Genomic DNA, 27459 nt, shown 5'->3' with positions numbered 1-27459 from the left:
GTAATTAAACAGCCAATAAGATGGCTGTGAATTTGTGCGATAGTGTGACTGTGTGCCTGTAGGTTTGTATTTTATTGCAAGTGGGAAAGTGAGAAGTGGGTGTGTATATCACTCTGAATGTGTTCATCTTTCAAAGTCTCAGGGCTTGAGATGAGAAAGTTTCCATCTGTATGTGTGAGCAGCTGTTCCTGCCCTCACATTACGCGGGTGAGAGAGACATCACTGAGCGAGAAAGCGTGCCCCTTAATAACGAGTCAAGAAGCCGAGGCTCATTTCCATGTCATTTGGCGCCCCACTCAAGCACGCAGTGTGCCTCCGCTGATGAGCAAGCATGGATGATGTGCTTTAATTATCTGGCGGAAAACTCGAAACTCCACGAACACTCTTTTACCGCCGCCGGGGGTTCCAAACCCGCTGCTTCCCTCAGGTCACTCGCACACAGCAAGGAACGAGTCTGTCAACACAGACACATCCAGCGGGTTCTCTGTCATGTGTCACCCCTAATAACAATCTGCCCTTATATCTTGCAGTCTTTCTAGTCTTTTATGCCTCACCAATGCATTGTTGTTGTTTTTCTGTTTGTGTTTTTTTCTCTCACAGAACATCTCGAAAATCAATGGTATTGTGAAGCAGGTGCTGCTGATTTTTCCGCACTTCTGTCTGGGTCGAGGGCTCATCGACATGGGCAAGAACCAGGCTATGGCCACCTTGTACGATAGCTTTGGTGAGCATGCTCCAACTACCTTAGGAGTAAATCGAAGAATGGCGAAACTATTCAAATCAAACTTTCTTAACATATATATATATATACCTTCAACACACGTATTCAAATTGTACTTTAAATGAAGAAAAAAAAGTCAGTCTTTTAGTATACTATACATACAGTATACTATCATTACACTCCAACTGAATAGCGTTGTACTTTTAATTACACATTACCATTTTACATTTGAATTCATAACTGTAACAACTAAACTACGAAATGACACTGACAGTTATCAAACATTTAATTTGTAAATTGTCGTCCAGCCAGAACCGTTTTTTCCTTCAGAACAGTCTCTACTAGATGTTGAAAGTGTTCCACATGGATGCTGTCCCATGTTGACTCCAATGCTTCCCATAGTTGTGTCAAGTTGGCTGGATGTTCTTTAGGTGGTGGACCATTCTTGATACACACAGGAAACGGTTGAGCGTGAGAAACCCAGTAGCAATGCAGTTCTCGACACAAACTGGTGCGCCTGGCACTTACTACCATACCCCGTTCAAAGGCACTTAAATCTTTTGTCTTGCCCATTCACCCACTGAATGGCATACATACGCAATCCATGTCACAATTGTCTCAAGGGTTAAAACTCCTTCTTTAACCTGTCGCCTCCACCTCATCTACACTGATTGAAGTGGATTTAACAGGTGACATCAATAAGGGATCATAGCTTTCAGCCTTTTTAAAAATGTTTTGTATACTCAGTGTATATGTTTGCACTCACTGTACTGTAAATTGCTTTGGATAAAAGTGGCATATATTATTATTATTATTAGTAGTAGTAGTAGTATTTTATTACTATGGGTAACAGCAAAGAACAAAGGTTAATCAGTGCAAAGCGTTCCCCTCCCAGCTAGATGGAATTAAACATAAGTGGTAGGATGAAAGGTCAAATGAAGCTGAGTGGTACGAGGAAAAGAAAGTACGCTGTAAAGAAAGACGATGCCATGGCTTTAGCTTTGGTGTTATCTTTCAATATTTTATTCAGAATAACAGGTGCAAACTTTCCACTTGCTACATACTAATGTAACATTTGGTAGTGAACAATTTGGGTTTAAGATTAGCCAAACACCAATAGCTTAGCTACTTTAAAATAAGTCCTCTACTTATACAATGCTTTCACACCATCTTCTTCATACCGTCACATAGTGCCTTTTGCAGTACACTTCTTATGTGTTGCTACATCATTACCGAATAGCAGCTTCTTTGTCCCTTAGGGGGACTTACATTTGACCAATAACGCGACCGTAGCCCTTCGTTCTCGACACAAAATGTAGAAAACAAAAGGGAATATGTACACAGGGGAGATTTAGAGGCAGAGAGGCACATGAATGGCGGGAGCAAAGGCTTTATCTGGGGAATAGATGTGGCAGGAAATAGCCATTAGAGAATCATCAGCAACAAACGTAATGAGGAAAGCAATCACAACTTAAAAGTCTGGAGAGGGCCTATTTGCTGGAGAATGAGACTGAACACTTCCGTTTCTGTCCATCATCCCTCCAGCACAGAGAGGGAGAGATAGTCAGTTGCTGTCAGCTTTAAACAAACATCTATATTAGTGAAAGGGCTCCCATTTAGAATAAAGTGCATTTGTTCAGATGTCTCCCACTGATCACGGTGGAAGGCAGTTCTGTGAGTGTCAGTCAGTGGTTCTGAGCCGCTGAGATTTAGACCAATACCATTGAGTTCCAGTGACACCCATCCGAGGTGATTATGATACATAGCAGTTACAGACATTATGTTTCTCTTGATGAAGAACTGTGTTTTGTTGTCTCTCCCAGGGGAAGACCGTTACCAGGACCCCCTCAGCTGGGACATGGTGGGGAAGAACCTCTGTGCCATGGCCATCCAGGGGGCAGTCATGTTCACCATCACTCTCCTTATCCAGTATAAGTTCTGCTGCAAACCCAGGCAAGAGTAGAATAATATTAACTTTGGTTCGTAATTATGTATCTCCATTAATAAAATTGCATTTTATTGTGAAAATGTAAACAAATTCTCCCATTAGTGAAAAACATTTAGGATATACACTATAAATACAAAAGTATGTGGACAGCCCTTCAAGTAAATGGATTCGGCTATTTCAGCCACACCCATTGTTGACAGGTGCATAAAATTGAGCACACAGCCATGCAATCTCTACAGACAAACATTGCCAGTAGAATGGCCTCACTGAAGAGTTGAGTGAATTTCAAAGTGGCACTGTCATAGGATGCCACCTTTCCAACAAGTCAGTTCGTCAAATGTCTGCCTTAACAGAGCTGTCCCAGTCAACTGTAAGTGATGTTATTGTGAAGTGGAAACGTCTAGGAGCAACAGCGGCTCAGCCGCGAAGTGGTAGGCCACACAAGCTCACAAAACGGGCCGCCGAGTGCTGAAGCGTGGAGGGTGTAAAAATTGTCTGTCCTCGGTTGCAACACTCACTACCGAGTTCCAACCTGCCTCTGGCACAAGAACTGTTAGTCAGGAGCTTCATTAAATAGGTTTCCATGGCCGAGCAGCCGGACACAAGCCAAAGATCACCATGCGCAATGCCAAGAGTCGGCTGAAGTGTTGTAAAGCTCACCGTCATTGGACTGGAGCAGTGGAAACGTATTCTGATGAAGTGTGATGAATCATGCTTCAACATCTGGCAGTCAGACGGACGAATCTGGGTTTGGTGGATGCCAGGAGAACGCTACCTGCACCAATGCATAGTGCCAACTGTAAAGTTTGATGGAGGATGAATAATGATCTGGGGCTGTTTTTCATGGTTCGGGCTAGGCCCCTTAGTTACAGTGAAGGGAAATCTTAATGCTATGGTATACAATATCATTCTAGATGATTCTGTGCTTCCAACTTTGTGGCAACACTTTCCTGTTTCAGCATGACAATTCTCCCGTGCACAAAACTAAGTCCATACAGATATAGTTTGTAGAGATCGGTGTGGAAGAACTTGACTGGCCTGCACAGAGCCCTGACCTCAACCCCATCAAACACCTTTGAGCTGAATTGGAATGCCGACTGCAAGCCAGGCCTAATTGCCCAACATAACTGCCTGACCTCACTAATGCTCTTGTGACTGAATGGAAGCAATTCCTGGCAGCAATGTTCCAACATCTAGTGGAAAGCCTTCCCAGAGGAGTGGAGGCTGTTATAGTAGCAAAGGGGGGACCAACTCCATATTAATGCCCATGATTTTGAAATGAGATGACGTGTATTAACAGGTGGTCGTCATTTGGGATTTGTATTGTTGGCTTTGTGGGAATGTGGTGAGAATGTGTGGGTTAAGTGTTTTTGAATCCTTCTTTTTCACCAGACTGATTTCTGGAGAGTCATTCTCCAAGGAGGACGAAGATGTGGACGTGGCACAGGAACGTGCACGCATCCATAACGGTGGCTCAGAGAAAGACCTGTTGAGAATCTGCGATCTTTCTAAGGTACAGTACCACCGTTTACTACTACACTTAGTGGTAGCAACGACACGGTTATATTCATTAGTGCATACTGTAGCGAAACATTTCCCAATGGAAAACAGAAAGTGTTTTCTTATTGGACAAGATCAGGTAGTCCCTCTCAGTTTCAGCCTTTGTGCTTCTGTTTTATTCCTAGTGAATATGATCCAGGGGTCTCAATGCTCAAGGCCTGTTCAGGACATAACATTACAAAAAATCTAACAAATATTGAAACTTAAAATCATGTCACATTAACAGTGAAATGACTTTCATGCCAGCTGTAACCCCAACAATGCAGTAATATATAACAATGTAATACTAAAAATAACATAAGGTAGAACAAAAACACACAAGAAATAAAAAATAAGAAATCAGAAGAACACAAAGTAAGTATACTATATTTCCTGTTATGTAGCATATGACAGGTTTCTATGCTACATTTCTATCTGCAATATTCTGAAGTTCTGAACGTTTACCCCAGCTGTGTCTGTTGGTATCCTCCTCCCTTTCCTTTGATACTTGGGTATCGTTAATCTGTCACAGTATGCTGCAGGCTGGCGAGGTGCAGCTGTAGTCACTCCACACTCCACGGACACATTGGGAGTGTGGGGAGAAGTGTGTGAAGGAAGGGAAGGGGTATGGATTTTCTGTGAGGCAACACTGATGAGATCTCTCGCTCTCTCTCTCGCCGCTAAACCCAACAACTCTCGTCCCCCCTCCCTCAAAGGTTTTTCAGCAAGTGAGCATGCGAGTGCTGCACGGCATGCCGGGTAACGGAGGCCACTTAATCACGCCCAGATTAACACCCTGGCCGAGGCCAGATGTTCTTCTCTCGAGCTCGCGTCGGCAGGAAGCGTCGCCGCGGCAAACAGCCCTTCGTCGACATCTGTCCAGACTTGACGTCTCTTCAAGCCCTCCCTTGTCATCTCGCGCCATCTCACCCACTCCATCTTTCCCCCTCTCAATCTCTCACGGATACACTCACTCACACTCCGAGGTAATTAACGATCGAGCTTTGAAAAAAACAGTCGGGACTGGATGATGTATTGCCGCCCACAGCAGACAAAGTAACTTCAAAAGGTCTCGTCTTGTTTCACATTCTGTAACCTGTGATAAGTTAGCTTAGAGCTACAGTTGAAGTCTGAAGTTTACATACACTTAGGTGGGAGTCATTACAACACTCCACAAATTTCTTGTTAACAAACTATAGTTTTGGCAAGTCAGTTAGGACATCTGCATGACACAAGTCATTTTTCCAACAATTGTTTACAGACAGATTATTTCACTTATATCACTGTATCACAATTCTGGTGGGTCAGAAGTTTACGTACAGTAAGTTTACTGTGCCTTAAACAGCTTGGAAAATTCCAGAAAATAATGTCATGGCTTTAGAAGCTTCCGATAGGCTAATTAACATAATTTGAGTCAATTGGAGGTGTACCTGTGGATGTATTTCAAGGTCTACCTTCAAACTTATTGCTTCTTTGCTTGACATCATGGGGAAATCAAAAGAAATCAGCCAAGCCAAAAAAAATTGCAGACCTCCACAAGTCTGGTTCATCCTTGGGAGCAATTTGCAAATGCCTGAAGATACCAAATTCATCTGTACAAATAATAGTACACAAGTATAAACACCATAGGACCACGCAGCCGTCATACTGCTCAGTAAGGAGACGCGTTCTGTCTCCTAAAGACGAGTGTACTTTGGTGCGAAAAGTACAAATCAATCTCAGAACAACAGCAAAGGACCTTGTGAAGATGCTGGAGGAAACAGGTACAAAAGTATCTATATCCCCAGTAAAACGAGTCCTAGATCGACATAACCTGAAAGGCCACTCAACAAGGAAGAAGCCACTGCTCCAAAACCGCCATAAAAAATCCAGACAACAAGTTGCAACTGCACATGGGGACAAAGATCGTACTTTTTGGAGAAATGTCCTCTGGTCTGATGAAACAAAAATAGAACTGTTTGGCCATAATGACCATCGTTATGTTTGGAGGAAAAAGGGGCTTGCAAGCCGAAGAACACCATCCAAACCGTGAAGCACGGGGGTGGCAGCATCATGTTGTGGGGGTGCTTTGCTGCAGGAGGGACTGGTGCACTTCACAAAATAAATGGCATCATGAGGCAGGAAAATTGTGGATATATTGAAGCAACATCTCAAGACATGAGTCAGGAAGTTAAAGCTTGATCACAAATGGGTCTTCCAAATGGACAATGACCCCAAGCACACTTCCAAAGTTGTGGCAAAATGGAATGGGCCAAAATTCACCCAACTTATTATGGGAAGCTTGTGGAAGGCTACCCGAAGTGTTTCACTCTACTATTATTCTGACATTTCACATTTTTTAAATAAAGTGGTGATCCTAACTGACCTTCTGACAGATAATTTTTTACTAGGATTAAATGTCAGGAATTGTGAAAAAAACTGAGTTTTTATGTATTTGGCTAAGGTGTATGTAAACTTTTGACTTCAACTGTATGTACAGTACGGTTCACCTTTATGACGTCCATTGTCAAATGGGAAGTGGTGAGCGTCACAACAGCAGAGTACCGCTCGACCTTCCTATCAAGTTTCAATTATAGACCCATCCGTTTTGTTGTCATGCATCTGTTTTTGGGTTCGCTATTGTAGTACTGACAGTGACACTGAAACATGCGGAGAACAACACAAAACCACAAAGTTCTGCAAGGTGCCTCAACATATGTTTTGATTTATATCGGTTGGAAGATACAGAGAGTGCTCCCATCGCCTCCCACCACAACTGGTGCAATCCAGCCATAGAGCGCAGATAACGAATTGATCAATGAGTGCCCCACCTCAACCGCCGCACCGCCTTGGTCTCGCCATAAATCTGAGCATGTCTCTCAAGCGATTGACAGCCCATCAATCATCTGTCAGATGCCTCCTCCTCCTTCTCTTCCTTCACTCAGGAAGAACCATTTACCTCCCAACAACAGCTGCGGCTGCCTCATGGGTTAGTTTAACCTCTGGGTTAGCTGTTACCGCGGCGGCGTAATCGATGGGGTCCGTTATGACAGCACGTCCGCCAGTTAGCACTAACACGCCCCGTGCTGTTAACGTGACCTTCCAGTCACTCAGAAACTAGGAGAGAAACTTTCTTATGTCGCACTGCCTGTGACAGCTGTTTGATGTTATAGAAGTCATGTGAATACGGTATCCATATTAGGACCTGAGCTCAGTGCTTGGCAGATACATACTGTAAGACTAGCAGCGTTTCGATTTTACCTTTGATATAATTACTTTTATTATTATTTCTGATGATTTATAAAGTATTTATGTGATCTGGCAGTGTTTGTGTGCGAGAGGTGACCATTGTGCACACCGTTTGCTGTGAAATTTAAATTACTGAAGGGTAACAGGATGTTAATACAACAACAACAACTTAGACATTTCACAAATACATTCAGGTTTGTGACCCCAGCTGTTGGGGTCAAAAAATACAGAAAATCCTTGCTCTCTCTAAACCGTGTGTGTGTGTGGTCCGTCGAGCAGCATCAGATTTTCTCAGCTGTCTCATCTGATTAACTGCACCCCCCCCCCCCCCTCGCTACCACCACGGCAGCTATTATGGATAGGAACTTAGGATAGGAACTTTTACTACTTCCACTCGTGTCTACTAGTGTTGTACCAGTGCTGTGGCGCAGCACGCTAACCCCAAAGTAGCATGCAATCCAGGGGAGTAGCACTTCCAAGTCCCCAACAATAGTGCATGCCCCCAGGGCTTTTAAGCAAACATGGTGCACAATTGACACGCTATCACGGCGATGAATAAGACATTGTTGTTTGTCAGCCTTGAACTTGCTCTGGGGGGACTCTTGCTGTCGAGGTTGCATTGTCTGCATCTCAAATGGCACCCTATTCCACTATATAGTGCACTGCTTTTTACCAGAGCCCTTGTCAAGTAGTGCACTATAAAGGGAATAGGGTACCACTTGGAACACCTCCGTTGAAAGAGTGGTGAAGGGTTGGCTACTAGAGTGCAGTTAAAGTTGATTCTTCATCATTTACTTACAAACCAAGTGTTTCACTGCACCAAAAGGTGCACACGCTGACCAGGAAGAGAAAGACTTGCTCTAAGTAGGTGTTTCATGGCCCGATATTCACTCAATATTCAAGTACCTTCTTCCAAAGATGAATGGAATTGTAAAGATGTCTCATAAATCCAGAGAGTCGGCTCATGCACACTTTTAACATACCCTGGCCTGCCCCACAGTCATATACTCATTTTAACATAGCAATGACCAGGAAGTGAACATAAAACATGCATTTACTCCTCATGTCCATTGTACTACTAACTCATAGCACCTGCATTACATGGATAGGAAAGGGCTGGTCAGAGGAAAATCCAGAGACACATAGAGCTATAAATACTATAGATAGATCCTGTAGATATAAATACTGTAGATGGATAGACATAGATGGATGGGCAGACAGACAGGCTGGCTGGCAGACAGATAGACCAGCAGAGTATTTGACGTGCGTGTGGTCCCCGACTTCTTTACAACCAGAGCAGACATCAATTATCGACCATAATGATGTCATTACAGTATGCCATTATGCCCCTGTGGGTCTCTTACCTAGGGTTGTATGATTCAGACCTGAGAAGAGGTAGACAGAAATACAAATGACACAATTATCCTGGAATTCATCCCCCAAGGAGAGTAGAGCTGCGTCCGTCCTTCCTGTCGAGTGCTGAATGAGATCTCAATTGCCAGACCTGCCAAGAACCTTGTCAAGCTTCTTTTTTTTTTCTTACATCGAAAAATACATCTAACTTCCCTTTGAAACCACTTCAAACTCGCTCTTCGTGGTCAGCCCGAGGTGGAAATGTTGCATGACATGCTAAGTGCTTCATTTTGTTGACAATTGCTCCGTTATTTGTACACTCCCGAACCCATTTCACTAGTCTAAGTGTCGGTTTGTTTACCACTACTCGCAGCAGCAGCGTCGGTGATGCCGGACTCGAGAATTTTGACTTGTTGGAGGAAGGTGAGTGAGTAGCCTGCTTGGGCTGCACCTCTGCGGTTGAGATTTGATATTTGCTCAGGAAGCAGAAGAAAAAACTGTTTAATTCAAACACAAAATGGAGAGTTAGTTTGCAGGCTAGAAGCAGTGAAACCCAGACACATTCTAATCTGCAGTTTTCTACAAGATCTAGGCGGGAGTCGGAATCCTACGGAGAATACCAAACTGTTGTACTCTCCGTGTAAACTGTCAATGGGATACTGAGCCCAGTGGTAGGCTTACAGTACCATCAGGCCTCAGACTGGCCTCTGCCTGAGCCTCAGATGGCCCCATAGGCCCAAGTATGCAGTCTAATGTTCTTATTCCACGCCTTTATCCACTGTCTTATGTTATGTGCATTAAAGAGAAAGTCCCCTTTTTTCAACATCAAATTCAGCATCTCCAGCACCACGTGAAAACGACAGGTTTCTATGTCTTGTAGTCCAAACGATAGAAGATAAGTGTTTCCGATGACATCACCCGGAGACACTGATGACCTCATCTGGTGTGTGTCATGTGATTTTAACCAGCTATAAGCAGCCCCATGTCTCTTTTGTTTTTGAAAGCGGTAATAGGCTACGATTGGGCTTTTTGTGGGGAGGGGCAGGGGTAATTATATTGTTCTGAATGGCAAACCAACTTATTGCATTTGGGGCAGGCAAGAAAAAGTCAGATGGGCTGAAAGACATGATAGGTGGTGTACACAAAATACTAGTTGATGAAGGTTATTTTTATCTGAGGTATAATGAATATTAACCGTGTGTAGTGAGTAGCAGACTCCACCTGAGGCTAGGACTGCTTCCCTAATGACACCCTACTTATTAGTCCACTACTTGGGCTCTGGCCAAATGTACTGCACTGTATAGGGAATAGAATGCCATTGGGATCCGTGTCCAGAGAGGGGAGGCCTCTCGTTCCCTCGCCTCTTACCTCCCTCTGATTAATTATGCCGTCTGTTCCTTGCAGGTGTACTCGGGGAAGAAGATTCCTGCTGTGGACAGGGTGTGCGTGGGCGTTCCAGCCGCAGAGGTGAGCCAAACACACACACACACACACACACACACACACACACACACACACACACACACACACAAATCAGTTGATACCAAGGGAAAAAATCCCTGATCCATCTCATGCTCAATACTTTCTCTCCCGCTTTCTTTCACTTTCTCTCTCGTTCTCTCGCTCTCATACACAAACACTCACATGCCAGAACGCTTTGATTTCAACAGGATCTCCGATGCTGACACGTACACGCGCGGAGGGGTGTGTTCTCCTCGCCCTGTTTACCCCAAACTGAATGTAAATGCCAACGGAATATGACTGAATCTCATAGTTTGTTTCATGCATTATTTACACCCCAGCTTTATCTTGCCACCACACTTTCACAGGACAGGGTTGGGAAACAAGAATGGATCGATAAACTCAATGGTTCATTGGGTAGGTTAGGTTGGGCAGGGTGGTTAGTGTGTGAGGTACTGTAGGTTAGGATGGGTAGGTGGGGTGGGTAGGTACTGAAGGTTGGGTAAGTAGGGTATGCTAGGTTAGGTAGGTATTGTAGGTTAGGTTGGGTAAGTAGGGTATGCTAGGTTAGGTAGGGTAGGGTAGGGTGGGTAGGTTCTGTCAGTTAAATTGGCTAGTTAGGATATGCTAGGTTAGGTAGGGTGGGTAGGTACTGTAGATGAGGTTGGGTAAGTAGGGTATGCTAAGTTAGGTAGGGTAAGGTGGGTAGGTACTGTCGGTTAGGTTGTGTAAGTAGGGTAAGCTAGGTTAGGTGGTTACTGTCGGTTGGGTAAGTAGGGTTTGCTAGGTTAGGTAGGGTAGACTGGGCAGGTGCTGTAGGTTGGGTAAGTAGGGTATGCTAGGTTAGGTTGTGTAGGTTGTTTAGGTAGGTTCTGTAGGTTACTGTCGGTTGGGTAAGTAGGGTTTGCTAGGTTAGGTAGGGTAGACTGGGCAGGTGCTGTAGGTTGGGTAAGTAGGGTATGCTAGGTTAGGTTGGGTAGGGTAGGTAAGCATTGTAGGTTAATGTAGTTTGGGTAAGTTGGGTATTCTAGGTTAGGTAGGGTAGGTTTGGTCGGTTAGGTTTGGTTTGATAAGTAGGTTAGGTAGGGTGGGTAGGTAGGTACTGTAGGTTAATATAGGTTGGGTAAGTAGGGTATGCTAGCTTGGGTGGGGTGGGTAGGTTAATGTAGGTTTGGTAAGTAGGGAATGCTAGGTTAGGTAGTGTAGTATGGGTAGGTACTCTAGGTTAATGTTGTTTAGGTAAGTAGACTATGCTAGTTTGGGTAGGGTGGGTAGGTAGGTTCTGTGGGTTAATATAGGTTGGGTAAGTAGGTTATGCTAGGTTTGGTAGGGTAGGGTGGGTAGATATTGTAGGTTAATGTAGGTTGGGTAAACACAGTTTGCTAGGTTTGGTGGGGTAGGGTGGGTAGATACTGTAGGTTAATGTAGGTTGGGTAAGTAGGGTATGGTAGGGTAGGATGAGTAGGTACTGTAGGTTAGGTTGGGCAAGTGGGGTATGCTAGGTTAGGTAGGGTAGGGTACGGTGGGTTAGGTAGGGTAGGGTGGATAGGTACTGTAGGTTAGGTTGGGTAAGTGGGGTATGCTAGGTTAGGTAGGGTAGGGTGGGTTAGGTAGGGTGGATAGGGTGGATAGGTACTGTAGGTTAGGTTGGGTAAGTGGGGTATGCTAGGTTAGGTAGGGTGGGTGGGTAGGTAGAGTAGGGTGGGTAGATACTGTAGGTTAATGTAGGTTGGGTAAGTAGGGTGTGGTAGGGTATGTAGGTACTGTAGGTTAGGTTGGGTAAGTGGGGTATGCTAGGTTAGGTAAGGTGGGTTAGGTAGGGTAGGGTGGATAGGTACTGTTTGTTAGGTTGGGTAAGTGGGGTATGCTAGGTTAGGTAGGGTAGGGTGGGTTAGGTAGGGTGGATAGGGTGGATAGGTACTGTAGGTTAGGTTGGGTAAGTGGGGTATGCTAAGTAGGGTGGGTGGGTTAGGTAGAGTAGGGTGGGTAGATACTGTAGGTTAATGTAGGTTGGGTAAGTAGGGTGTGGTAGGGTAGGATGGGTAGGTACTGTAGGTTAGGTTGGGTAAGTGGGGTATGCTAGGTTAGGTAGGGTGGGTTAGGTAGGGTAGGGTGGATAGGTACTGTTTGTTAGGTTGGGTATGTGGGGTATGCTAGGTTAGGTAGGGTGGGTAGGTACTGTCGGTTAGGTTGGGTAAGTAGGATATGCTAGGTTAGGTAGGGTGGGTAGGTACTGTAGGTTAATGTAGGTTGGGTAAGTAGGGTGTGCTATGTTAAGTAGGGTAGGGTGGGTGGGTACTGTTGGTTAGGTTGGTTAAGTTTGGTATGCTATGGTAGGGTGGGTAGGTACTGTCGGTTAGGTTGGGTAAGTAGGGTATGCTAGGTTAGGTAGGGTAGGGTGGGTAAGGTACTGTCGGTTAGGTTGGGTAAGTAGGGTATGCTAGGTTAGGTAGGGTAGGGTGGGTGGGTAGGTACTGTGGTTTGGGTGGGTAGGTTAGGTCGGGTAGGTCTGGTCGGTAAGGTGACCTGACCAGGAGAGAGAAGAAGAGCTCTGTCATAGTAAGAACATAGCTCTGTCAGTGAGAAAAGAAGAAGAGAGCTCTCTCAGTGAGAAAATAAGAAGAGAGCTCTGTCAGATAGAGAGAAGAAGAGGGCTCTGTCCGAGAGAGAAGAAGAAGAGGGGTCTGTCAGAGAGAGAAGAAGAAGAGAGCTCTCTCAGTGAGAGAAGAAGAAGAGGGCTCTGTCAGAGAGAGAAGAAGAAGAGGGGTCTGTCAGAGAGAGAAGAAGAAGAGAGCTCTCTCAGTGAGAGAAGAAGAAGAGGGCTCTGTCAGAGAGAGAAGAAGAAGAGGGCACTGTCAGAGAGAGAATAAGAAGAGGGCACTGTCAGAGAGATAGAAGAGGGCTCTGTCCGAGAGAGAAGAAGAAGAGGGCTCTGTCAAAGAGAAAAGAAGAAGAGGGCTCTGTCAGAGAGAGAAGAAGAAGAGGGCTCTGTCAGCGAGAGAAGAAGAAGAGGGCTCTGTCCGAGAGAGAAGAAGAAGAGGGCTCTGTCAGAGAGAGAAGAAGAAGAGGGCTCTGTCAGAGAGAGATGAAGAAGAGGGCTCTGTCAGAGAGAGATGAAGAATAGGGCTCTGTCAGAGAAGGAAAAGAAGAGGGCTCTGTCAGAGAAGGAAAAGAAGAGGGCTCTGTCAGAGAGAGGGAAGAGGGCTCTGTCAGAGAGAGATGAAGAAGAGGGCTCTGTCAGAGAGAGATGAAGAATAGGGCTCTGTCAGAGAAGGAAAAGAAGAGGGCTCTGTCAGAGAAGGAAAAGAAGAGGGCTCTGTCAGAGAGAAGAGGGCTCTGTCAGAGAGGGCTCTGTCAGAGAGAGATGAAGAGGGCTCTGTCAGAGAGAGATGAAGAAGAGGGCTCTGTCAGAGAAGGAAAATAAGTGGGCTCTGTCAGAGAAGGAAAAGAAGAGGGCTCTGTCAGAGAGAGATGAAGAAGAGGGCTCTGTCAGAGAAGGAAAAGAATAGGGCTCTGTCAGAGAAGGAAAAGAAGAGGGCTCTGTCAGAGAAGGAAAAGAAGAGGGCTCTGTCAGATAGAGATGAAGAATAGGGCTCTGTCAGAGAAGGAAAAGAAGAGGGCTCTGTCAGAGAAGGAAAAGAAGAGGGCTCTGTCAGAGAAGGAAAAGAAGAGGGCTCTGTCAGAGAGAGAGAAGAGGGCTCTGTCAGAGAGATAGAAGATGGCTCTGTCAGAGAGAGAAGAAGAAGAAGTCTCTGTCAGAGAGAGAAGAAGAGGAAGAAGTGTTATGATAAGTGGTTAGGGAAAGAAGGGGGAATGGTGTTCAGAATGCTCTGGTGTGTTTGTATGTGGGGGGGTGGCTGTAGTGGGGGATTGAGGTGAGTGGTGTGTTTTGCATCTTAATGTGTTTGTGTGTGTGTCACGTGTGGACAGTTGAATGTATGAGTGGTATTCCTAATGTAAGACACTCAATGTTGACACTGAACGGTCATATGTAATTGTGTACATAAATTCCTGTCAATTTGTTTTGTTTCATTGTGTGGATAACTCAGATAATATTGACACGGTGATGCAGGCACTGCCTCTTACGACACACAGTTCCTACAGCACAAACAATACGATTATATTAATTAAGTCAACAGGCTAGTACCAAAAGTGCTATTCCAATCATGTATGTTGAATGACTGAATCCATTTATTGGATCTGTCAGGAAATGATTCACACTACATTATCAACAACCAATACCTTTACCTCAATAAGGGTTACGGTAGAGTAGAGCATCTTATTCTTTGAATCATCTTCGTCCAATGGTTTTTGTTACATAATGAGATGCTCCATTGGAAGTCTGGGATCTCTTCCTCCAATGTTCGTTGTTAATGAGAGCTCCACTCTCTGTGTGTGTGTGTGTGTGTGTGTGTGTGTGTGTGTGTGTGTGTGTGTGTGTGTGTGTGTGTGTGTGTGTGTGTGTGTGTGTGTGTGTGTGTGTGTGTGTGTGTGTGTGTGTGTGTGTGTGTGTGTGTGTGTGTGTTAACAGTGCTTTGGACTTCTGGGGATTAACGGGGCAGGAAAAACCACCACCTTCAAGATGCTGACGGGGGACATCTCCATCTCCGGAGGGGAGGCCTTCCTAAACGGATACAGGTGAGGAGGAGCCACTGTCTGTTAGCACATACACACACACACACACACAAATTGAGCTCCGTACCACATCGTCGAGCGCCTTTTACATTTTTAACAATGCAGAGGGCTCCATATAGCTCCACATTGACATGATTGGTTGACTGGAGGTGAGGGCGGGGGCGGGAGGTCCTGTATAGACATGACTTCCTTCACATCAGCTCTGTGCTGTTCTGCCAAGTGCAAGAAGCATGAATGCCCGGACTTCTGCAGGGGCCGTATCACCGTAAATGCTCTACGGCCACTGCAGATGTCGGAATGACCATGCAGCGCATTTATGGGATAGAGCTAAGGGAGTTTTGTTAACTTTTTGGCACCCTATTCCGATATAGTGCACTACTTTTGAACAGGACCCATAGGGCTCTCGTCAAAATGAGTGCACTATGCAGTAAATAGGCTGCCATTTGGGACACAGTCCTACTCTTTCTCAGCAACTTTGGCTCTCACTCACTTTGGGTTTTGCTCTCTCCCTCTTCCTCTCTCTCCCTCTGGACGTCTCGACCTCTCTTGTACATTCTGTTTTCTCGTCCGTTTCAACTCCAGTCCTCTCATGTCCTTGTTCATTTTTTCAACGTGCTGTCTCACACATTCCCCATTCTCTCTCTTCCACTCTCCATCTCCCACATATTTCATTCTGTTGCACACCCTCTCTCTTTCCCTCTCCCTCACTCCCACTCTTGTTTTCTGTCCCTCCTGCCACGCACAGAGACTCAGACGCACACACACACACAGAGGCTCAGGGGCACACACATACACACACACACACACACACACACACACACCACACACACACACACATACACCTAAATAAACAAACAAAAATGCCTTGTACACTCAAAAAGGGGCGTGTTCTTTCATATTTAGAGAGAAAAAACATCTCCCTCTTCTCCGTATGAAGTAATCATCTCTATGGAAACGATGTAAGGCAATCGGTGGATGGATACTAGTTCACTGTGGTCTCCACTGGTTTGCGTCACCAGTTGTGTTGCCATAGTTATTCATTTATAAAAACGGATCATTTCCTTTGTGTTCAACAAAGAGATGGCGCAAAACACGCCAACGTTAATGTTGATTAATGTTGCCAGCGGTGATCTCTTGGACCTTCAGGGAAAGAGAAACAGAAGTACGACCACCCTCTGTTTTCGCCTCATTACGTTCCTGGTAGGATGAGAGAGTGACTCTTTAAGCAGCGTGGAACAACAAATAGAGGGAAAACCTCATTCTCTCTCCAAATAAAAGAGTTTGCATTGAACCCCCAAATCTTACATTTGTTGATTGTCTGTTTCCACTCGTAAAGCCCGCAGCAAATAACCTCCACCCCCGTGAGCGATTACTTCCTACCGGCCCACTGCAGAGCTTGGTACAGCATTTTTCCAGTCCCTCCCTCCTCCAACCGATATCCAAATTGTCATGCTCCAGCTATAGTTTTACATATTGTGTGAGGCAGATTAACGAAAACTCTTTTTAGACAGGAAGCATTCCTTTGCAATGTGCAAGTTTAGCTGCCTTTTCTCTTCTTCTTTGAGACTACAGATGACCAGCAACGATATGCCCCAAAGCGCTGTTCATTTTCCACGACATATATTGTTTGTCGAAAAAAGTCACCTGGGCCCAAGAATACATAATGCAAATTAAACTCCTGTGTTGTTCCTCATGTTTGGCTCCAGACAACGTGTGGAAAGCGGAGAGTTTTCTTAACCAAAGTGGTGATATTTCTCCTGGTAATGGATCAACGTGTTCCGTGAGGGCCTTTTCTTTTCACGCAGCCTCTGTGAGATACACTACACAGAGCACTTGTCATACACACTGTACGTCTTTGACCTCCAGAAAACCAAATTGATTTCCAAAATGTAAATGTAGTATAATGGTAATATTTTCTCTCTGAAAACGACAGTATTACCCAAGTGGTGAGTTTTTGAAAAGGGGAATTATTTGAATCGGTGGATGTAAGACAGTACCTACTGTCTAGGGATGATGGTGACGACACAGTTGGATCACTCATCTTCATTATCACTATCTTCATCATGACAATGGTGTTATTGTCGATAATGTCGATGATGCTGTCGAGTTATCCTAATCATTACCGTATGTGCCTGAGTGTATGTTCCATGATGCTCCTCCTCAGCATACGGACAGAGATGAGGGACGTTCACCAGAACATGGGCTACTGCCCGCAGTTTGACGCCCTCAACGACCTTCTCACCGGACGAGAGCACCTGGAGTTCTACGCCAGACTACGAGGCGTACCGGAGAAAGAAGTCCCCATGGTAACATTTCCCCTTGTCTGACCTGAATGATATAATTTCCTGTTCTTGTACGACGCAACACCATTTGATTCCTAAGGTATACAGTTGTCATGATGACGGACGAGAACAAAGAACTTCATATCCTTTCAGACATTTCTTCCCCCCCATACAATACCTGCACTTCCAACCGTAAAAGAAAGTGCAGACATAGACAACACACTGCGCTTGGTCAAAGTGATGAATAACTTCTGAAGTCGAAGACCTATGTAATACATAAGGTTCTGGTTAGAGGAGCTGGCCACGGGTAATTCCTTTACATTATTCACCAGCATGCCTAGCAGTGTGGCCGCCCCACCATGGGCCCCCAGTTTCTCCACAGCCCCCTCAGCAACAATAAGATCAAAAGAAAGTTGGCTGGTCAACTTGCCAGTGGCCTCAGCCTCAGGCCGAGGCGCCCAGGCCTTTGATCTCACACTACTAGGCCAAGGGACCCAGTTTCTCTGGTCTCTGTTCCGTTGGGTCTGCTGAGTTGTGCTTTGTGGTGGCCATTTTGGCTCCAGGGAGAGCCCCGGGGAGCTGGTGTCATTTCCACATCATTAGTCCACCAACATGTCAATATAGGGAGTAAATGAATGTCTGGATGGTTGGAATGAAAACATGCCTGCATACAATACATTTGGTTGGGGGTACCTGAGGATAGGGATTGGAGAATCGCTAGGGGGATGAATACTGGATAAGTTCCTGCTGGCTAGTACTATTTCTTAGCTTGTGATGTGGCCCAGAAACCCACAGTGCAGCATATCAGCCTTGAAAAAGGTCCTGTGTCGATGCCAACCATCATGCATGCATATGTCTCATGCCAGGGGAAAGGAAGAGAGGGAGGGAGTGAGAACAGAATGCCAGCACTAGACAGCCCAAACCAAAGTGGATTGTTGTGCTACTGTCACAGAAATACAATTTGTAATTATATATTTAAATGTTTTCTCGGGTTGTGTTTTCGTTATTAGGTGGCAGAGTGGGGCATCCAGAAGCTAGGCCTGGTCAAATACTCCAACAAGTCAGCCGGTACCTACAGTGGAGGGAACAAACGCAAGCTCTCCACCGCCATGGCTTTGATTGGCTGTCCTCCTGTGGTCTTCCTGGTAAGATGATTGGCTCAGTTCAAAACACAGCCTTATTATTGCCTTATGACAATGTTATGAACACCTTTTGAGATCATTGATATGACACTATTGATATGGGTCTATGATAAACGCCTACTAGCTGTATTTACACTTTAAGATATTTTACAGATCACATCCAATATTATGGTTCAATTTATATTACTGAAGTTCTGTCCTGAGCAGTGATTAAGCTTTCAGTGAGGGCAGAAAAAATATATTCAACATTTTCTTCATCTTTTTTTCGGGGTACAATAATATCACTTTTGATATAACTCCAAAATGCTTTAGCCAACTAACACTAGATTGGATTCCACTTTGGTTCCTTGTACAGCGAAGAGGAGAGAGAACCAATTAGAGGATGTATGCCTGCTTGACAACATAACAAATCCTGGATTCAACTTAGAAATTGTTAATGAATTTCCTTGGGGATTATAAGTCAATTACTAGTAGAGGGGGAAAAAAAGGGGGCTGTATTTCAGTCGCATCGCCATCCGGTCACGTTTTAATTCACTTTTCAGAGTCCACCCAATCTCGTTTGGAAATTTAAAGTGTACGAAACGCTGTTTGCAGGAATTAAAGCCTTATACTGGGATTGGTTTGAACAGGGAGAGTCGTGGCTATATGCTAGCTAAGCGTTTCTCACAGAAAGAAAATGGCATCTTAATCAAAGTGTGTTCCTTAATTAACTGACTTGGTAAAGCAGGCTGGTCATGGAGAGGGTTGAACAAGTATTATAATGGCATAGCCTCATTAGGAGGGACCAACTTTGGGACCTGCCAAGTCACTTCAAAATCTTACTGATTCCATGAAAATACCATCACTAAAATATTGCACCCACACGCCTGATTAGGCAAATGTAATGTTTACTATTATACCACTAAAGTATTAAGTAATTCATCCATCCATCCTACCCACCCATTAATTAATTCATGAATTCAGCAAGACAGTCAGTCATGACATAGGAAATCCTTCAGATCCCTTGTAATGCTGTTTAATGTTACATGTGCAGTACCAGTCAAAAGTTTGGACACACCTACTCATTCAAGGTTTTTTCTTTATTTGTATGATTTTCTACATTGTAGAATAATAGTGAAGACATCAAAACTATGAAAAATCAAATGTATTTATATAGCCCTTCTTACATCAGCTGATATCTCAAAGTGCTGAACAGAAACCCAGCCTAAAACCCCAAACAGCAAGCAATGCAGGTGTAGGAGCACGGTGGCTTGGAAAAACTATCTAGAAAGGCCAAAACCTAGGAAGAAACCTAGAGAGGAACCAGGCTATGAGGGGTGGCCAGTCCTCTTCTGACTGTGCCGGGTGGAGATTATAACAGAACATGGCCAAGATGTTCAAATGTTCATAAATGACCAGCATGGTCAGATAATAATAATCACAGTAGTTGTCGAGGGTGCAGAAAGTCAGCACCTCAGGAGTAAATGTCAGTTGGCTTTTCATAGCCGATCATTAAGAATACCTCTACCGCTCCTTCTGTCTCTAGAGAGTTGAAAACAGCAGGTCTGGGACAGGTAGCACGTCCGGTGAACAGGTCAGAGTTCCATAGCCTCAGGCAGAACAGTTGAAACTGGAGCAGCAGCACGGCCAGGTGGAATGGGGATAGCAAGGAGTCATCATGCCAGGTAGTCCTGAGGCATGATCCTAGGGCTCTGGTCCTCCGAGAGAGAGAAAGAAAGAGAGAATTAGAGAGAGTATACTTAAATTCACACAGGACACTGGATAAGACAGGAGAAGTGCTCCAGATATAACTGACTGACCCTAAGCTACTGCAGCACAAATACTGAAGGCTGAGACAGGAGGGGTCAGGAGACACTGTGGCCCCATCCGATGATACCCCCGGACAGGGCCAAGCAGGCAGGATATAACCCCACCCACTTTGCCAAAGCACAGCCCCCACACCACTGGAGGGATATCTTCAACCACCAACTTACCATCCTGAGACAAGGCCGAGTATAGCCCACAAAGATCTCCGCCACGGCACAACCCAAGGGGAGGTGCCAACCCAGACAGGAAGATCACGTCAGTGACTCAACCCACTCAAGTGACACACCCCTCCTAGGGACGGCATGGAAGAGCACCAGTAAGCCAGTGACTCAGCCCCTGTTTTAGGGTTAGAGGCAGAGAATCCCAGTGGAGAGAGGGGAAACGGCCAGGCAGAGACAGCAAGGGCGGTTTGTTGCTCCAGAGCCTTTCCGTTCACCTTCACACTCCTGGGCCAGACTACACTCAATCATTTGACCCACTGAAGAGATGAGTCTTCAGTAAAGACTTAAAGGTTGAGACCGAGTCTGTGTCTCTCACATGGGTAGGCAGACCATTCCATAAAAATTTAGCTCTATAGGAGAAAGCCCTGCCCCCAGCTGTTTGCTTAGAATTTAGGAGGCCTGCGTCTTGTGACCGTAGCGTATGTGTAGGTATGGTCAGCAGGACCAAATCGGAAAGCTAGGTAGGAGCAAGCCCATGTAATGCTTTGTAGGTTAGCAATAAAACCTTGCAATCAGCCCTTGCCTTAACAGGAAGCCAGTGTAGGGACGCTAGCACTAGAGTAGTATGATCAGATTTTTTGGTTCTAGTCAGGATTCAAGCAGCCGTATTTAGCAAATAACACATGGAATCATGTAGTAACCAAAAAAGTGTTAAATAAATCAAAGATATTTTATATTCTTTGAAGTATCCACCCTTTGCCTTGATGACAGCTTTGCACACTCTTGCCATTCTCTCAACCAGCATCATGAGGAATGCTTTACCAACAGTCTTGAAGGAGTTCCCACATATGCTGAGCTCTTGTTGGCTGCTCTTCCTTCACTCTGCGGTCCAACTCATCCCAAATCATCTCAATTGGGTTGAGGTCGGGGATTGTGGAGGCCAGGTCATCTGATGCAGCACTCCTTTACTCTCCTTATTAGTCAAATAGCCCTTACACAGACTGGAGATGTGTTTTGGGTCATTGTCCTCCTGCGTAGTAGCCATGCTGGTTAAGTGTGCCTTGAATTCTAAATAAATCCCAGACAGTGTCACCAGCAAGCACTCCACACCATCACACCTCCTCCTCCATGCTTCACGGTGGGAACTACACTTGTAGAGATCATCCGTTCACCTACTCTGTATCTCACAAGACACAGTGGTTGGAACAAACATCTCAAATTTGGACTCATCAGACCAAAGGACAGATTCCCCCCAGTCTAATGATGACTGCTTGTGTTTCTTGGCCCAAGCAAATCTCTTCTTAATATTGTGTCTTTTAGTAGTGGTTTCTTTGCAGTAATTCGACCATGAAGGCCTGATTCATACAGTCTCCTCTGAACAGTTGATGTTGAGATGTCTGTTATTTGAACTCTGAGAAGCATTTATTTGAGCTGCAATCTGAGGCTGGTAACGCTAATGAATTTATCCTCTGCAGCAGAGGTAACTCTGCCTCTTACTTTCCTGTGGCTGTCCTCATGAGAACCAGTTTCATCATAGCGCTTGAAGGATTTTGCAACTGCACTTAAAACCCTATTAAAGTTCTGGAAATGTTCCGTATTGACTGACCTTCTTGTCTTAAAGTAATGATGCACTGTTGTTTCTCTTTGCTTATTTGAGCTGTTCTTGCCATGATATGGACTTTGCCCTATATTTGGTAAAAGACCTTCTGTATACCACCCCTACCTTGTCACAACACAACTGATTGGCTGAAACGCATTATGAATGAAAGAAATTCCACAAATTAACTTTTAACAAAGCACACCTCTTAATTGAAATGCATTCCAGGTGACTACCTCATGAAGCTGGTTGAGAGAATGCCAAGAGTGTGCAAAGCTGTCATCAAGGCGAAGAGTGGCTACTTTGAAGAATTAAAAAAAAAAGAAGATTTGTTTAACCTGTTGCGACGACCAAACCCGCATCCGGGATTCTATTTATAGACCTAAGCTCATTACCATAACGCAACGTTAACTATTCATGAAAATCGCAAATGAAATGAAATAAATATGCTATCTCTCAAGCTTAGCCTTTTGTTTAACAACACTGTCATCTCAGATTTTCAAAATATGCTTTTCAACCATAGGGAAACAATCATTTGTGTAACAGTAGCTAGCTAGCGTAGCATTTAGCGTTAGCATTAGCGTTAGCATTTAGCAGGCAACTATCACAAAAACAAGTAAAGCCTTCAAATAAAATAACTTACCTTTGAAGAACTTCTGATGTTTTCAATGAGGAGACTCTCAGTTAGATAGCAGATGCTCAGTCTTTCCAAAAATATTCTTTGTGTATTAGAAATAGCTCCGTTTTGTACATCACATTTGGCTACCAAAAAAAAAAAAAAAAAAAAAAAAACGAAAATTCAGCCCTCAAAACGCGAACTTTTTTCCAAATTAACTCCATAATATCGACTGAAACATGGCAAACGTGGTTTAGAATCAATCCTCAAGGTGTTTTTCCACATATCTCTTCAATGATATATCCTTCGTGGAAGCCTGGTTTCTCCTTGCTCTCAAATGGAAAAATAATTGCACCTGGCTTTACGCTCCAATTTCGACGCAGGGACACCAGGCGGACACTTGGAAAATGTAGTCTCTTATGGTCAATCTTCCAATGATATGCCTATAAATACGTCACAATGCTGCTAACGCCTTGGGGGAACGACAGAAAGTGTAGGCTCATTCCTTGCGCAATCACAGCCATATAAGGAGACAATGGAAAACAGAGCTTCAGAAATCTGCTCATTTCCTGGTTGACGCATCGTCTTGGTTTCGCCTGTAGAATGAGTTCTGGGGCACTTACAGACAATATCTTTGCAGATTCTGAAACTTCAGAGTGTTTTCTTTCAAAAACTGTCAAGAATATGCATAGTCGAGCATCTTTTCGGGAACGTTTTTTATCCAAAAATGAAATAGCGCCCCTAGAGATCAAAGAGGTTAACACTTTTTTGGTTACTACATGATTCCATATGTGTTATTTCATAGTTTTGATGTCTTCACTATTATTCTGCAATGTCGAAAATAGTACAAATAAAGAGAAACCCTTGAATGCGTAGGTGTGTCCAAACTTTTGACTGGTACTGTAGCTTACCTACCTACACAAGATCCTCTATTTCATATTCCAACAGAGTGCAGAAGCTCGTGTTCATTCAGACAGATAGTTCACTTGCAGTTGTTTGGTAACCCTGGCTCGTAACTTTGAGACAGACGGATAATGTAGTGTTAGCGTGAGTTTCCATTTGTGTGGCAGGTAGAACACTGAGTCTTGCTTGGTTGCCTTAAGGCACCGCCATGTCGGCTTTGCACAGGGACACCGTCAGCATGGTGATGGAGATCCCTGGTGGGATTTGGGGGATTCTGGCAGTGTAGGAGCGAGGCTGGAGCACAGGCAATGGACTGAGTCCTGTCTCTCTCTAATCGTCCATGGACAGACTAGCCCGGGGAGAGAGAAAGGGAATGGGGAATGAGAAAGTGTGTGCGCCCGCGCATATTGCATTCACAATGTCTGTAAGAGAGAAGTCCCCTGGGAATTTGTTTGGCTGGGTCTGAAAGTGCCTGATGCCCTCGGCTCTCCCCATGTAGCCTCCCCAATTCCAAAGCTCCTCTACACTGCTTTGATTCCACTGGTTAGTGTTGGTAGCAGAAGCCTTTGAAACATTAAGTGTGCTTTCATGTCTAAATGTAGTCCTCTTCCAACTGGAAGGGGCATATCAGTCTAGTGTCAGCAGCATAATGCTGTGAGATGTCAAAGTTTGGGGCTACAGGGATATGAGACCTTAGGAACACATTCTGAGGGTTTAATGGCACAATCTGTCATTTCAACAGCCTACCATGCCATTAAGAATCAATTGTATATTATTAATCACTATTGACTAAAATAGAATATTACAGATTTAGCATTTAAAGCGATAATTCACTCAAAATAAATATGTGAATATTTTGGGGGATTGTACTAATGGACTAATGAACAAAATACCCAAATACATTTTTTTTTAATGGACAATCCTTTTAAGCTTAGATCATCTGTCTATGGATCTGGAACATTTAAGTAAGATTGACATCATTTGAATGGAGAATAAGAGCAGAGATGTGAAATGATGTGATAACATTGGGATAACATAAAACATAATGGAGGTCAAACGTTGAGGGAACGCTTTTTGTCACGTTACTGTAGGATGAGCCAACAACAGGGATGGACCCCAAAGCCAGACGCTTCCTGTGGGACTGCATCCTGAGTGTCATCAAAGAGGGACGCTCAGTCATCCTAACATCACACAGGTATGTTCTCTTACTGTTTTAAGGCACCTCTCAAGTTAGATTTGGGAGTGTGACTCTAATTTGCGAATTCCTGTAAGTTGGTCCTTTAAGCTCTTGGATCTGAGTTCAGAGTTAATATGTGCAAATGTATGTATACACAATTATAGTGAATGGGCCAGGTGGAGTGGATAATGGTGCAATTACCAATATGACACACTGTAACTCAAACTAAGAAATCCAGGAACTAAAAACAAACAACGAGATGGATAGTACTTCACTACCCTCATGTTTATTCATGACTCCATTGTGTTCTCTCTCCAAACTGCAATATTGTTTTTAAATCTTTAACTTCTTATGGAAGCGGGTGATACGAAAAAGGTTGTACAGTTTAGTTTGTGAATCCATTATCACCATTCCATATTGTGTTATTTTTCTGAGAACAAAGTACATTTGTTTTATTAGTGATAGCTGGTACACAGCTCAGTTGCGTCCAATCGTCCATATTGCAACCAGGTGCTTTTGTTGGTCAAGCGGCGCATTTGCCAGGTTTTACATGATCATAATACTAATTGCTCCATCCCTCAGCAAAGCTATACAAAGCCTCCGCCTCAGCAAGAAATGAACCGGGCTGCATCCAGAATGGCAGCTGAAACACAAAACAAAAATGTACAGATGTTCGACTCCGCTCCCCCTAATTAAGCTAGGGCTGTCAAAGGAGAGGTCCTAAAAGGATCACCAGAGCCCGGGAGCCAACCATCCTGCTCTCTGGACCTGAACCAGGCATGAAAAATTAGACCCTCATCTCATGCTTCACGAACAGCGTGAAGCGAATCCCAGCTAAAATAATTATTCAGCTGAAAGTTGTCCATTTGCTGCAGTATTTACCACAAAGCTGGAATGTGGATGCGGCATGCACATTTCAAAGACAGGCCAGATGTGTCTTGTTTTTTCTTCAAAGAAGGAAAAAGACAGTACTTGAACATTGGTCATGAATTTTACGGGCAGTGTATTCCAATAAGATCCTTCTTACTGTGTGGAATAGAGTCGACTTTATTCTGGTAACTTTCATGGAAATATATACAATATATAAACAAGTAAGCCTGGATTTGGCAGTTAGCATTCTCAAACACACTTTCCCACAGATGACTCAGTTGTTTGGAATGTTCTTAGGCATTGCTATGGGCCTACAGGAACAGTATGTGTGACCCACCACCTGGATTCGGTCCTACGTAGCAACATTATACCGGTGTTTTTTATATTGGATAAAAGTAGAGACTCAGAGATGGTATGTCATACACTGCATTTGAGGAACAATAAGACATTGAAAGCTGATAAACTCGTAACCCCACTTTTGAGGAAATGGCCCTTGAATGTTTTGGTACCTACTGGGAGAGCTCTTCTTTGTCTACACCCATTCAGCATTGTTCACACCCTCTTAAGCCTTAGCCCCACCCACCTCTTTAAGGATTCACGTGAGGCCATGTGCTGAACAGAGTGAGTAGTGTAGTAAACAACCAAAGATTTCAAGACTAAAAGTAGTAAAAGTAGTAGCCTACAATTAGGAAAAACTCCAGGTAAAAATACACTTTATCTAGTCTTTGGCCTATATCTTAATCTGACTTTTGTACAGGTCATGTTGTTCTTCACATTGCCGCTTCTGGTAAACACACACTAATATCAAATACATTCTAAGTTGATTTGTCACATGCACAGGATGCTGAAGGTTTTGACCGTATAATGAAATGATTACTTGCATATTATCGTAGCAATATCAACAACTGTTATAATTATTAGACGATGCTTACCCAGACACACTTGTCTAAATTGATGAGTTATGTGAAAAAAATATTATAAACACCCCCCAGCCACATCTATCTAAGTGGATGGGTCACTATTGTCTAGACATACACACATAATACTTTAGATGGCCGTAATCACCCCTAGACACACCTGGCTAATTTGATAGTTCATGTAATCAACTGGAGAAGTGGAGTCTTTTCTTTAGACATGTAGCTAGGTAGCAAAAACATTGAACTGGCATGATCCCAACTCATACTACTACCAATACAATACTACCAATACAAATGGATTGTCATAGCTATAGTATGAATCTGTAGGTAGCTAGAGCTAACCAATTAGGTTCAATGGTAGCTAGCTAACATTAGGCTATAAATAGCAATGCAAATAGTTTTCTGATTTGAATAAAATTACTACACAGATCATACACATAATGTTAGCTAGTGAGCCAGCAACAGTACACTTTAACTTGCAATGAAAACAACGTTCTGACAAAAATTAGAAACCTATAGTATCTGAATATGTAGCTAGACTCTTACCTAGACTCTTACCCGTATACATGGATGAACGCTTCACGGCAGTCTGGGAACCATTTAACTCCATTTTGGTTTGTAGCTGCATCTTGTTTGGCCAGCGTTGTGTCAAGTCACTCCGGTTCACACTGACCGTGGCGTGTGCAGAAAGTAGCCCATCGCAACTTTTTCCAATTGATCTGTCGAGAGCGCCTGCTAAATTCAGGGCATCAAAGATGTTGAGAAAAGTTGCAAACTTTAGTTCTCAATGGCTAAATCAGCAGTAGAAAGGGTTATCAACACATACTGAGAGCAGCTCACGTTATAGACAGAAGTATGCGACATGGCAGACCAATCCAAACTCATCTCCTGGCATGTCCAGCCTATCCAATTTCTCAGCCAATCGTGGCTAGCAGGAAGGTTCCTCCTTTTCCTGGCTAAACCAACTAGGCTTGTAATTTAACAATTGTATTAGTATTTACAGATGGAATACAAGTTTGTTCTTAAGGCACATGAAAGGTCACATGTTCCAGAAGGCATTTCTACCAACAACAAAAAAACGTATTTTGATGATAAAAATTTAA

At 43.9% G+C, this 27459-nt stretch overlaps 1 protein-coding gene across 1 annotated transcript in view; it reads left to right on the top strand.

The window, feature by feature from the left end:
• The window catches only part of LOC139416093 (phospholipid-transporting ATPase ABCA1-like), a 240692-nt gene that overhangs the window by 180287 nt on the left and 32946 nt on the right, over positions 1–27459 (top strand). Inside the window, exons 40-47 of the mRNA XM_071164364.1 lie at positions 601–724; positions 2545–2674; positions 4062–4182; positions 10194–10256; positions 14782–14888; positions 17050–17191; positions 18178–18312; positions 24484–24587. Coding sequence (XP_071020465.1) covers positions 601–724; positions 2545–2674; positions 4062–4182; positions 10194–10256; positions 14782–14888; positions 17050–17191; positions 18178–18312; positions 24484–24587 — 926 coding nt within the window. The remainder of the gene's footprint in view (positions 1–600; positions 725–2544; positions 2675–4061; positions 4183–10193; positions 10257–14781; positions 14889–17049; positions 17192–18177; positions 18313–24483; positions 24588–27459) is intronic.

This window comes from Oncorhynchus clarkii, chromosome 9, assembly GCF_045791955.1.
Source record: "Oncorhynchus clarkii lewisi isolate Uvic-CL-2024 chromosome 9, UVic_Ocla_1.0, whole genome shotgun sequence".
Classification (NCBI taxonomy): Eukaryota; Metazoa; Chordata; class Actinopteri; order Salmoniformes; family Salmonidae; genus Oncorhynchus; species Oncorhynchus clarkii.
This window is presented reverse-complemented; position numbering and strand designations above follow the sequence as displayed.